Raw genomic sequence first — 13442 nt, 5'->3', positions numbered from 1 at the left:
TTTACTTTAGAGAATAGATGGGCAAATGTCAGTGACTTGGTGTGGTTATACTAAAGGGTGCCCAATGCGCTTTTTGAAGTCTGGGAGCTTGGCTGAAACCACATGATCGAAGCCCAAGAGTGGATGCTCTGGCAATGTGTCTCCGACAGCTTGTCTTCAAGTGCATATATGAGGATTTTTAGAAGAAAAAAAACATTCTCTGTGACAGAAACCACTTTATCTCCAAATTGCAATCTTGACTTCTTATGTGGATCCCATTTGTTGATGGTAATTGAGCTGACGCCTTTGTATCAGTTCTGGAAGGTTGAGTTGTAGGGGATAAAATAATATTGATTTATATGAGATACTTTAAATTATATTTTTAGTATGTAACACTATGGTTTTGATGTTCCCTGGATTAGTGACATGCTTTGTAATTTTATAGTTTATGTAAAACACCCGTTTTATTTTACTAGGAGCCCGTTGTTCATTCAGACACAGAAAATACAAAAATACCTTCTGAGCTTCCTACAGGTACAGTAGCATTTTCAATATCTTCATGTCTTTCATAGAAATTTGTTTGTGTTTTATGTATGAAGTGTAAACGTTTATAGATATCTTCATTACTCCAGTTTTGGATTTGTTATTGTTTCATATACAGTGGCGTCTGGTGGATTTTATAAGTGGTGGGCTGTAATTTTTGCCCAGTGTGTAATTTGAGAGCAAGTAAAGCGTACATGCCTGAAATAGAAAAAAGGGGAAATGTGTGTGTGGGGGGTCAGGGGGTTTCTTCCTATTAAGAACATTTTTTTTAATGGATTTAAGTGGGTGGGTTTTACAGCATACATATGCTTCAGATTTTTGAATTAAAAGTGATCACAATGGGGCTTTTTCTAGCACAGTGCCTAGAAACATTGGAAGCGTGCCAAGAAATACCCCAAGCATAACATTTGTCTGTTATTAAAATGCTCTACAACCCCCAAGACAAACGCAACCACTCATCCCTAAAAATAGGCACCCCAGGCGTTGAATATCTGTAAAGCTAATGAGCCCATTGGCCTTCATTTGAACTAGAAAATACAGCAATAATCATGGTATAGCGGACCTTCGGGTTTTGGGGCCCTGGTGCCACTGCACCTGCTGCAGTAATGGGCTTCTTGCCATCATAGACGATACCATTAGATTAGTAGCAGCAGCAGTCCCCAATTGTCACCTCTTGCAGGTAGATGTTGCTTTGGACTATATGTTGCATGCTGGAAAATATATTTGGACTTTTTTAATTGCAGAACTGCAAGTATAAGTATAGAACTGTGCAACAAAACACCAAAACTTGACGAGCTGCTCTTGCATGACTTTTAAGAGCCTGCGAGCTATCTGCTGTGCAGTGCACAGTGTTGGGGCATGTTTGTTTCATGGCTGCACCAGTGAAGGCAGTTTTTATTTATTAATACAACTACTTTACATGGGCACCCCGGCAGTAACATTACACAAGGTTGGATTTGTTCGTTTCTCTTGGGAGGAGGGGGGGGGTGGATACAGGAGATTAAGTGATTTGCCCGGAATCACAGGAGGCTGAGCAGTCGCAAGGACTCGACTCTGGTTGAAGACAGCTCTGGCAGTTCTGGCACATTGTATCCCCTTTGGGATTTGGTGTTTAAATGGATGTTGAGGGTTTCCAAACATTCATATGTGAAATAACACACAAACACATATTCCATACTGTTAATACTGAAAGGTCGGAGAACAGATAGCCCTCCCTCTTTTACCCCAATCGACATTTGGCAGCAGCAGTAGCACGACCCTAAATCCGACCCTGCTTGACCCTGCTTGCCAATACACATGATTTGGCAGGGCAGGGGTTTAGCTTGCTGGATGCTTCAGGGAGCCTAGCGTTCCTCTGAGGTAGGTGCAGACAAACAACTGTCTCCTGAGGCAGCCTTCCTGTGCTGCTTCAAAACAGTCGCAGTCATAAACTAGAAGTAAAGGCGGCGCTATGAAAATAATTACCTGAAGTTTTCCAAAACACTGTTTTTTTAATCTTTTTATAGTGCATCAAAATAAACGATTTAAAAAATCACAAGGCAAGCCGCAGCACATAATTTTTTATGCTACAACCTCACACCAGTAGCTCACAGGGTACTGTATAGTGGACCCTGGCGTAAGCAAATAAAATTAGGATGTGGTGGTTTTGTTTTCTGTGAAAGTTACATTTTAAACATGACACTGATGCCTCAAACACCATGTACATTCAGGGCAGTGCCGATTGCAGCATGCACTAGGCCCGAGCTTGGAGACCTGACTGCTCTGAAGAGACCTGCATTAACCACCGATTCAATCCTCCTGGCAGCACTTTGTAATGAGACCGCACGTGAGGTAGGGGAGTCACTTCAGATGGCGGCAGGCTGCCTGTGGTTTTTGGGGGTGCCGTGAGCCGGATTGTGTGTCCGGCAGCACTGTAGGAGGGACAGACAGGGACTCGGTAGGGTGCCTCCTGGGCAGACAACACTCTGCAGTGCAGCAGAGCCGCAGATAGAGAATACTTGGTGTTCCGGCCTTGTACACTGGTTCCTTCCTCCACGTACACCCAGGATCGGTTCATCTGCCCAGCACAACAGTAAACTTGCACTGTCACAACAAACCCACCAGTGCAGACAGGACAGCAGGACTGACGAGGTTCGCAAACATGAACCGATGACATGGACACACTACTGTGAAGAGTATACAAGACACGCTTCACCGTTAATAAAGCAAACAACTCCAAACACCGGACCGCCATTTCCTGTCTCATAACAGCATTTATGCACGCATGACGTCCACCCACGCACGGCACCTCATAGGATGAGGAGGTTCTTCAATATACAAAGGCCGTTTTCCCTAAAGGAGCTTCGCTATTGTTCTACAAATGAAGATTTTATGTGACAACAAATGTACAGTGGTAACGTGATGGCTATTTTCATTTTTTTTGTACTTGTTACCTGAGTCTTGGTATGGTAGACACAAATGACGTGAAGAGAAATAGTCAGAATCTATTTCTTCTCTGCGGGTACTCTATCTGAGCTTCGCAGCAACCTATTTGCTTTTATCATGCAGACAGGTCACTTCGTGGACAGCCAGCGTCGTCTGCACTGCAAACCTCTCCCCCCAGGGTGGGGTGGGGTCATGGAGGCTTGTTCTCACCCCACGCAGCGACGACTTAGAAAATGGGTCGGGTGCAGAAACACACCCTCGCTGATAAACAGACAGCCTTCGAAACCCAGGGCCTATGCCTAGAACACCCAGGCTGTTTTCAATCAACAAGACCGGTTTGGAGACCCCTGCGTGTAGTGCGTCATAAGGGTTCGGTGCCTCACAGGGTTATCGGCCACCGAGGATCAGGGCTGAATCCTCCAAACCCTGCGACGGCACATGCGCTTTAGCACATGCGCCTATATTGAAAGTACCCGAGTTTGCCTGACCCTCGCGCAGAGTGAGGGACAGGGTCACACTATTTTGAAGTTTAATTGATTAACTGTTTGTTAAAAAAATAATGAAAAGGCGATGCAGACATTGAAGTGGGGGCGGAGCCCTGCCGCCCTAATGAAGAAACCGTCCCTGTATAACCTTGAATCATTCTCCATCGTCAGAGTGGGAGTCCCATGGTACCATAGGAAAGCAATATGTAATACTATCATAGGCTATAATGGCAATCCACAGTCATTTTAAGAGCCTATCTATGTCCTTCATAAACACGCATTTGCAATGCAATAGGTCTCGCCCTTGTGAGAGTTTGAGCTATTGGCGGTGTAAATGACAATGCCTTTTATTTATGTTTTAAAAACCAAAACATAAATGAAAGGTATTGTTATTTAGTATGTCAATAGCTTAAAGTCGCGAAAATGCGAGACCAATTGCATTGCGAATGCTTGTTATTGTTCCAGCGTTTTCTGACCCCCAAATCTTATTTTTGAGGTCCTGCAACCCCCCTACTTCCTTTGCCCATACCTAGTGTACGTAGCTTAAGCCTGCTCTGGAGGTGCCCCCTTCTTCACAGTAACACACAGCAGGCACTTCTCTTTGCTGTCTCGTTAGACTGTTACAAGGGTCCTCTGCTCTCTCTTCCTTGAGGCTACTTCACGCTGTCTCCCGCTCCGATACATACTGACTTTGCTTTCCTGCCTTAGTGCCGTGACAGTCACTGTCTCAAAACCGTTTAGCTGGGCGGCGCGCTCTACTCTGTGTTCTTCAGTACTCACAGGCACACACACACTGCTCTCATCTCGTTGGTGTAGCACTCACATTCCAATCCATGAGCCTCACTTTCCTGGCCCTTGGCTGTCTCGTCAGCTCCTCTCTGTAACTGGGACCCCGCGGGAAGCTTCTGCTGATGCGTTAATCGCTTGCCGCAAAGATGCTGCTTGAAATGTTCCAACTATTGAAAAGTAAAGAGTGGTAGATTGAAGAGTCAACAGAGTGGGCCTAATATGTGCAATATAGAAAGGTGGTCAAAATATCAAATTGCAGAATTCAAAGCAAAGTAATGAGGAATAACTGATTAGCTTGAACCTCCACCCTATTTTCTTCTTCCCGCCACCACTCCTGACCCTCCCCCCAAACCATGGCCTGCGCTTCCTTGCCTGTACTGCGAACTTCTCTTTTGCAAGCTCAGCTTTTCATTTTATAGATCATAACATGCCACTTTCCCCACAACTGCATCGCTAGCGATTGCTACTGAAACAACCTAAGTAAACTTCATTGTTTGCAGTCAAAACACTTTTCACATTGTGGGCCGAGCCCAGTTCCAGGCTAAAAGTCTGAGTGCACTTATGAGGCACAATCGCCGAGGGCGGATTGGCCATTTATATCAGCAGGCATTTCCCGGCAGGCAGGGTGTGAGTGGGGTGGTGTCTGGGTCACTGGAGGCCAGTTTTTGAAGGTCGACTACCGGTCCCTCTGTCCACAGCTCCCCGGTGTATATAGCAGCCGGCAAAAAAAGAAAGTGCGGAAAAGACACAGGAAGAGAAAAATAGAGACAGTAACAGAGAGAAAGACCGGAATGGAGATGAAAGACCGAAATAGAGAGAGAAAGACAGGAATAGAGAGAGAAAGACAGGAACAGAGAGAGAAAGGCAGGAATAGAGAGTGAAAGCCAGGGAAAGAGACAGGAAGGCAGCGTCACAGAGCTGTAGTGCCATGTGTTTGAGTTTGGAAGACACTGTTAGAAAACAGACTCTTATTGCGAGTGTCCACACGAGCGTGGCACTACAGAGCTGTAAAAGGAGCAGAGAGCGAGGGTCCACGGAAATGAATTCCCACATACTTACAAGACATGCTCGTGATCACTGCAGGGGCGCGCACCTGATTCTGAAAATGTCTAATGAGGAAGAGCAACGCGCAATATATCAAATTGCAAAATTCTAAGCAAAGTAATGAGGAATAACTGATTAGCTTAAACCTCCACACAATTTTCTTCTTCCCGCCACCTCTCCTGCCCCTCCCCCCCAAACCATGGCCTGCGCACCTGTGCCTGTACTGCAAACTTCTTTTGCAAGCTCAGCTTTTTATTTTATAGATCATAACGTGCCACTTTCCCCACAGCTGCATCACTAGCAATTGCTACTGAAACAACCTAAGTAAACGTCATTGTTCGCGGCCAAAACACTTTTCACATTGTGAGCCGAGCCCAGTTCCAGGCTAAACATCTGAGTGCACTTATGAGGCACAATCGCCGAGGACGGATTGGCCATTTATCTCAGCAGGCATTTCACGGCAGGCGGGTTGTAAGTGGGGTGGAGTGTGGGTCACTGGAGGCCTGTTTGTGAAGGTCGGCGTATCTTTATGGGGCCATGTGTTTCTAATTAGAAGCACCTGGCTGCATAAAGATAAGTAAGTGCTTTGCGACAGCAGCTAAGCAGGCGACCCAGTCGGATCGGAGGCGAAAGGGCGTCAACCAAAAACCCTCATTTCCAATGACAGGCCACCGTTTAGCAAAAAAAGGTGACGCCAGCCAATGGAAATGAGAGGCGGGCTTCAAGCCCCCTTCTGAAATCCCTCCCTCTCTCTCAAAATTTCTTGCCGAGGCGAGCAGCGCTTTGCGCTGCAACGCCACGCAAGACCTAAAAAAAAGACCAAACTTGAAATAAAACCAATTAGAGGATAGCACCCTCTATAACACTCCAAACAGAGGCTGAGTCCCTTCGATTTTCTACCGCATGTTGTGTGAAGGGAGTCTCTCTGAGCTCTGCTCAGTTTTTCCTGTACAACTCAACTATTCTACATCTAAAATGTCTGAGTCTTATAAGAAAGGCCTGTTCAGATCCTGCAAGTTGTATGGGGAGAAAAGGCTGCATGTGAATGATTCACACAAAGACAGTGTCTATTGCCTCTACCCTCAACATCAGGTAAAGAAGTTCAACATTTGTCACACTTTTTCATCTAAAACATCAATAGACAGAGAGGGAAGGCTACTTATGTAGCTACAGAAGTCGAAATCCAGCTCTTCTGAGGAGGACAGCGATTCGCCTGACAGGCACAAGAAAAGGTTAAGATTCTCTGACCATGGGGCTTCTAAGGGTTATAGAAAGGCCATGAAGACACCCTATAAAGAACCTCTGCGAAAGGAGAAACTTAAACTCCTCTCCACAGTGGCAGCCTCATCCCAACCTACAACTCCATCTGAGAAAAAAGTGGATCAAAAACATTCTCCTTCCTCAGAACCGTTGACGTGAGGACAAAAAATCCTTTCAGAGTGATGTCAACAGCCCCGTAGATGCTGGTATCAACTACGTCAGAGACTGTCACCACAGTCTTCTCGAGTAAGTCATCATCCTTGAAGACTTCAGCTGCAACTAAGAATGCTCCCATTCCATCCACTAAGGTGATTGCCTTCTCTACGTCACCATCGGAATTGACTTCACTTGTCCAAAGTCGAACAAATCGTCGTCGACAAACACACTATCAACAGCAGCACAGTCAACAGAGATGCTGTCAACATCAGTTCCAACAGCAGTGCCAACTTCCGCACTGTCGACAACAAAACAACTGACAGTGGCACCGTCGAAAACGGCATCGTTGATGACGATGGCCCCGTCAACGAAATAACTAACCATCAACGCCCCAGTTAACTTTTACGTCGTCGTTGACAGGACCGTCAACGAAGATTAACATTACCAAGATCACCAAGGCTACCTCAAGAACTGAAGTAACCTCTCCTAGTAAGGTCTCACCTTTGCTTCCTAGCCATTTACTGGCATTATGAACCTTATGAATATAACCGCATCCCCAGCCTAGATATGATGAAATGCACGTTCCCAGTTCTCTAGTGCAAGATCTATAAGCCATGCTACAGGATTACAAGAGGAGATTTCCGGATCCTCCACAAGAGCAGCAACCAGTGTCCACCCACCCGCTTCTCCTGCCACACCAAAGAATATCCCTCCAACAACAACGCCCAGGATAACACCTGCTTCCCATATCGTACTGCTTCCAAAGGAAGACCAGACGTCCTCAGACAAAGAGAGAGAAGGAGACATCCCTAATCCTCAACAACCACCAGATGATTGGAATGATCATCCCGCTGACTCCAGAAAGTTTGTAAGAGCCATCCGCATTATAGACCATATCTGGAGTGAGGGGATAAAAATCATGAAATATCCTGCTACCACCTCGCCTCAACATATATTACAAGGCCACTGATGAGTCCCTTGCTTGCCTCATTAGTCATCCCAAGCTTGATTTTGTCATCTCTCAAGCGGGACAAAGGCCCTCCACAAAACCTTATGCACCAATATTGGCAACACCAGACAAAGAGGGCGCTTGGACAATATAAGTAAGAGATTCTCCCTCATGTCTGCCAGCACCATTCGAGCAGCCAACTCACTAGCGATCCTGGAGTGATATGGCCCCCAGATGTGGTCAGATGTAAGCAGCCAGCTTGATTTGATTATTGAAGGCGCAGGCAAAGAAAATTTTGCAGGAAGGTGAACACACTTCCTTGGAAATCAACTGTGCTCCCAACATCGCCTCTACAGATTTTTATCAGTTTGCCGGAGCTTCGGTTTTAAGGCATGAAGGATGGCTGAAGGATACCTCATTTAGGCCGGAAGTCCAATCAAAGATACTAGACCTGGCCTATGATGGCAAGACTTTAATTGGGAAACATTTTGATGACTCCTTGTTAGCCATAAAGACAGACACGGACACCGCCAGATCTCTTGGCATGCTCCAGTTCAAGACGCTGCCCTTTCGAGGAGCTAGACAAGGGAAAGGTTTCTCAACCTTTAGAAGTGGCTATCAGCAACCTCAATGTTATCAGTCTCAATCCCAATATAGTCCTATATAGTCCTACTTACCATACGGTCTACGGCCAGCCACCTTCATTAGCCTACACCGAGCAAGGCTCATGCAGAAAGCAACCTCCCCTATGGTCGCGATACCGGCTGCAAACAGTGACCTGGACCAGGTACCAGTAGCATCCGCTCCTTCCACCCATGTGAGCGGTAAAATCTCCAACTACCTCTCCCAATGAAAGGAGATAACTTCAGACAAATGGGTGTTGGACTTCGTAATCTACGGGCATTCCCTAGAGTTAGTGCTGAGACCACCAAACCGTCCTCTAAAAGGAGCACACCCACCTTCTCTTCACTTACTGAGGAAAGAAGCTCTAATAATGATTGCCAAGGGTGCCATAGAAAGTGTTCCTTGTTCTCAAAAGGGCATGGAATCTACTCCTATCAGAAGAGTGGAGACCCATCCTGGATCCCAGGAGACAGAACAAATTTCTCTGCAAACTATCTTTTTGTATGATTCTTTCCGACATTCTCCACCTATTAAACAGCGGAGACTACATGACCTCCCTAGATTTTCAAGATGCTTACTTTCTCATTCCCATATATCCAAACCATCACAAGTATCTCTGTTTTACCGTAGCCGGTACCCATAACCAGTTCAGGGTCCTTCCCTTTGGACTCAAGTCCGCTACTCCAATTTTCACAAAATGTTTTGTACCGGTTGCAGCCACCCTTCACAAGCAAGGTCATCAGGTATTCCCCAACCTAGACAACTGCCTTCTAAAAACCTCAACGCAACAAGCCTCCAGGACTACCACGGCCTGCCTTTCAGTTTTTCACAGGTTAGGCCTCACAGTAAATTACCCAAAATCCTCGACCATCCCAAGTCAGACAAGGACATTTTTGGGTGCCAACCTAGAAAGCATCAGAAACTAGGCTTGTGTCACATGACTGACAACAAAGATTATCAAACCTGGTCCTAAACAGCTCAAAAAGAAGGTCCACTTCAGTGGGTATGTTCAAGTCTCTCCTCTGTATGATCTCTTCCGCAATAAACGTGGCCTCGCTGGCATGGCTGAAAACAAGGCCATTGCAAACGGAGCTCCAGTTCCAATGGGTCCAATGGATAGGCTCCTTCACAGATATGATCAGCATTACCTCAAGATGCAGGAGACACTATCGTGGTGGTGACAACAATCTCATTCCTAACAAGGCCTCACGTTCCTGACTTCAATCCCAGATTACATCATCACAACTGATGCCTCCATGGAAGGCTCGGGATTCCATTTTCAGGACCTGCAAATTCAAGGCATATTTTCTTATCTACAGAAGTTGATGCACATCAATCATCGAGAGCTCAAGGCTATTTTTCTCACTCTCCAAGCCTTCCTTACACGCATAGTAGAAGTCTCCTTGCTGGTCTGTTCAAACCATTTGACCAGCATGTTTTACATCAATAAGCGATGCGGGACAATGTCCCGGACTCTCTCTCAAGAGGCTCAAGACCTTTGGGATTGGATGGCAGCCCACAGCATAACTTGGTCGTCGGGGAATGCCCTTTCATTGAGATGGTCCAGGTTTTATGTATATGCTACCCCCCCTTCTGTGTCATATCAAGGATCCTCACCAAGATGAAGACGGAAGCTATAGTCTCATTCGAGTAGCTCCCAAATGGCCAGGACAATATTAGTTTACGTAGCTCCTCCTGCTCTTTGAGACCAATCCCATTCGCCATCCCAGGATTCACACCCTTCTGATACGAAACGACGACCAGATCCTATATAAGTAACCAATCTCTTTCCAATTGCATGAATGGCACCTGAATTCAATTAATTCTGGGATGTAAATCTCTCTCAAGACTGCAGAGACATTCTGGGCAAAGCAAGGGGCAAATCAACAAACAAAATATACAGATTCAAATCGAACAGATCTTTCTTATGGTGTCAGCAATCTAATTTCCTTCCCTTGGAAGCGTCACCTGAACAAATTCTGCTATACCTACTCACTCTGGCGAGTTCAGGATTGGTACATGTTTACTTGGCCGCAATTTCAAGATTCACGTGGTCCTCTTATTCTCCCTCTCTCTGTTCCGATAGTATAGTCAAACAATTCAAGAATGGGTTGTTCAGAGCTTTCCCTCCAGGAGGAAAGACTCCTCCCCCAGAGTGGCATCTCAATGGTTCTCTTGCAGCTTATAAAGCCGCCATTCGAGCCCATTCACAGGACAGATCTCAAATTTCTCACCTGGAAGGTCGCTCTACTTTTGGCTCGCATGACTACTAGAAGAGTCAGTGAAAATCCGGCTTCTACAATTTGGGAACCTTTCTTTGCTTCACTGATGACTATGTGCTTCTCAGAACAAACCCAAAGTTCATCCCCAAGGTTCCATGGCAATTTCATCTCAATTAACCTCTTATACTGTGCACTTTCTTTCCAAATCCGGAATCTCTAGCTGAAAGGTCTCTCCACACTTTGGACATTAAACGTTGTCTCATATTTTATCTACATCATACCAAGCAATTCAAAAAATCTGATCAGTTGTTGGTCTCTTGCGGACTCTCTGTAAGAAACTGGCTCTATATATACTGCACCGAAGTGAGGTACAGTGTGTATAGAGTCCAAGGGTCTCCAGAGGTTTGGCAGAGGTTAAAGTTAGATAGAACCTTACTCTCTAAAGTGGTAGCTTGGTCGAGCAGTAAGGCAGTATCAGAGGACAGTGTTAAGCATCTGATGTACATACTCAGTCAGCCAATAAATTGACACACTCAAGAACTGAACTCTAGGCCAATAGTTTTTGTATAAAAAAAATACTGTTATTTTATTTCTAGAACCAAGCAAGCCTGGTACAGGTAAGCATATAAATACTTTGCAGTCGTAAATTACTTGTATGAGCACATTTCAAAATTGCAGTATAACTTGTACTTATTTTGGTTACAGATTAAGTAAGCAGTTTGCAACACTCAGCAGGTATCGTGCATTATAATGAATGGGCTTTTTTAGAAAAATGCATTAAATTACTTTTCAGATTACTTTTGCTAACTCAGGCGTGGATCCTAGATTCGGCACGGGGATATTTCCTGAAAACAGTTGAGTAAATTTGTTTTAGTTAGAGGTACGATTTTTAAAGAATATTATAGTATTTCAAAAGTTGACCCAAAAACTTTTTCACAAAGAACCTCCAATGTTCTCCTATGGAAGGAAATTCAATTCACAGGTAAGTTACTTTTTAGTTACTTTTCTTACTCCATGCTGGACACCTGGGTTCAGCACTGGGACCTTTGCTGCAAACAGTTGAGAAAATTCTGTTAGGTTGTTTGTGCGATTTTTAAGGAATATTCTTAGTTTTCAAAAGTCGACACAGAAAACTTTTTGGGAGAAAAGTGTCAATGTTATCCTATGAGGAAAAACAGGTTATCAGTTTCGAGGTAAGTATTCGGTCTTTGAAGTTAGGGTAGTGGGGCAAGACTCAGGGGTCTCCCCAGGTCAGTGATGCACTGTTTGTGCACCCCCCAGTGGCACTAGGGAGGCCGGGTGCAGAGTGTTGAGGCCCAATGTTATCCTAAGGAGGATAGGGGGACTCTGGTTGGTGGCTGCTGGCAAGCAGGCCACGGGGTTGTGAGAGCAAAGCTCCTATGGTTAAGCTCCGGGCAAGTTGGGGATCAAGTTAGCACCAAATAGGTACCCTCAGCGGCACTAGGGCGGCCGGGTGCAAGGTGCTGTTTTGAAGTCGGGTGCCCTGTTGATTTCAATGGAGATTCTCCTGGACAAAGAACCACTGCAGACTCTGGGACGAGGATCTTCCAGAAGTGACCACCACTTTGAGGGGTAATTTACAATGTTATGGGTTGGTTAGGCACCGCAGGGTTGGGCACACAAGGCTGTTTGGCATCGGGTGCAGGGGTGCCTTGGAACTTCTTACCGGCTCTGGTCGTAGTAGGGGGGCCTCTGGATTGAGGCTGCCAGTGTCGTCTGGAGGCTTGAGGCAGGTCAGGGGTCTCCGGATCTCGGGTCAGCATCGCAGGGGCGACCTCCTCGTGGTATTTTTCCACTCATGCTTGGGTCGGGTTCGGTGGGTGCAGAGTGGACTGGATTCACGGGTCCTGGCTGGCAGCAGAAGCTGCAGTTCAAACACGTCCGGTGTTCACGGGAGAAACCGCTTGGAAAGTGAAGGCAGGCAGGTCCTCCGGGGTTTTTTGAGGTTGCTGTCTGCTGGACATGCCGAGGTTTTGCAGGAGCAGGTTCGATGGGGAGACAGACCTGTAGGGCTGGGGCCAAGTCAGTGGGCGTCTTCCTCTTGTTAGCTCTGCACGGTTTCTAGTCCTTCTCTTCTTTTTCTTGTGGTTGCTGGATCTGAGTAAGGAAGGTTCAGGGTGCCCCTAAATACAAAATTTAGGGGCGTTACAGGTATGTAAAGGGCAGGGACCAATGGGTCCCTTCCCTGGGGGTGAACACCCCCTATTCTGCCACTCTCCAGTGGGAGGGGCGCAGGAGCATGTCCCTGGTTGGCTGGGTCTCCCTATCCCCAAGATGGCGGGGACTCGAGGTTGTGTTTCACCTCGCCTCCCCCACCTTAGGTGTGTAGTTGGCAGAGGTGGGCACACCTCTCTTCTTCACTTGTTTTTCCCGCCGGTTCTCCCGCCCAAAGTGGGGGGTAGAACCAGTGGGGGACCAGTTGCTGAAAGCAGGAAATGGTCTGGAGAAGCTCACAAAGGTGGCATGCCTTTGAAGCTTCTCCTTCATGAACCCTGCCCATCCTGGGGGAGGAGGCTTGGCACCTCGTCCCAGGAAGTGCATTGTTTCAGGCCCACGAGAGCAGCAAGCTTTCGACCCAGGAGTCCAGAAACGTGTCTGGTGGTGGCAGCCTGCGCAGCCACTCAGTCAGGTAACTGGGAGTTGGTCGAGTTTCAGGGGGCATCTCTAAGATCCCCTCTGTCGTGCATGTTACATGAAATCCCACACTGGCATCAGTGGGGGTTTAATGTGCTGAGAAGTTTGATACCAAACTTCTCAGTGTAGCCATCATGGGGCTGGTGAGTTTGTTATGACAAACTCCCAGCACCATATACTCTTAATGGCAACACTGCACTTACAGGGCCCAGGAATGGACTTGGGCACTGCAGGGGTACAGGGCTCATGCACCCGTACCCTCACCACTGGCATAGGGCACCCTACTGTAGGGGAGGCTGATGTAGGCCAGGG

General features: G+C 46.5%; 1 protein-coding gene across 3 annotated transcripts in view; it reads left to right on the top strand.

Annotated features, from left to right (window-relative positions):
• Positions 1-13442, top strand: part of LOC144772494 (E3 ubiquitin-protein ligase TTC3-like) — a 1119388-nt gene that overhangs the window by 276287 nt on the left and 829659 nt on the right. For all 3 annotated transcript variants that reach the window (XM_078656860.1, XM_078656861.1, XM_078656859.1), the window contains exon 15: positions 456-513. In XM_078656860.1, coding sequence (XP_078512986.1) covers positions 456-513 — 58 coding nt within the window. The remainder of the gene's footprint in view (positions 1-455; positions 514-13442) is intronic.

Source organism: Lissotriton helveticus, chromosome 8, assembly GCF_964261635.1.
Source record: "Lissotriton helveticus chromosome 8, aLisHel1.1, whole genome shotgun sequence".
Classification (NCBI taxonomy): Eukaryota; Metazoa; Chordata; class Amphibia; order Caudata; family Salamandridae; genus Lissotriton; species Lissotriton helveticus.
Note: the sequence above shows the minus strand (reverse complement) of the source record. Positions and strands in the feature narration are given on the sequence as shown.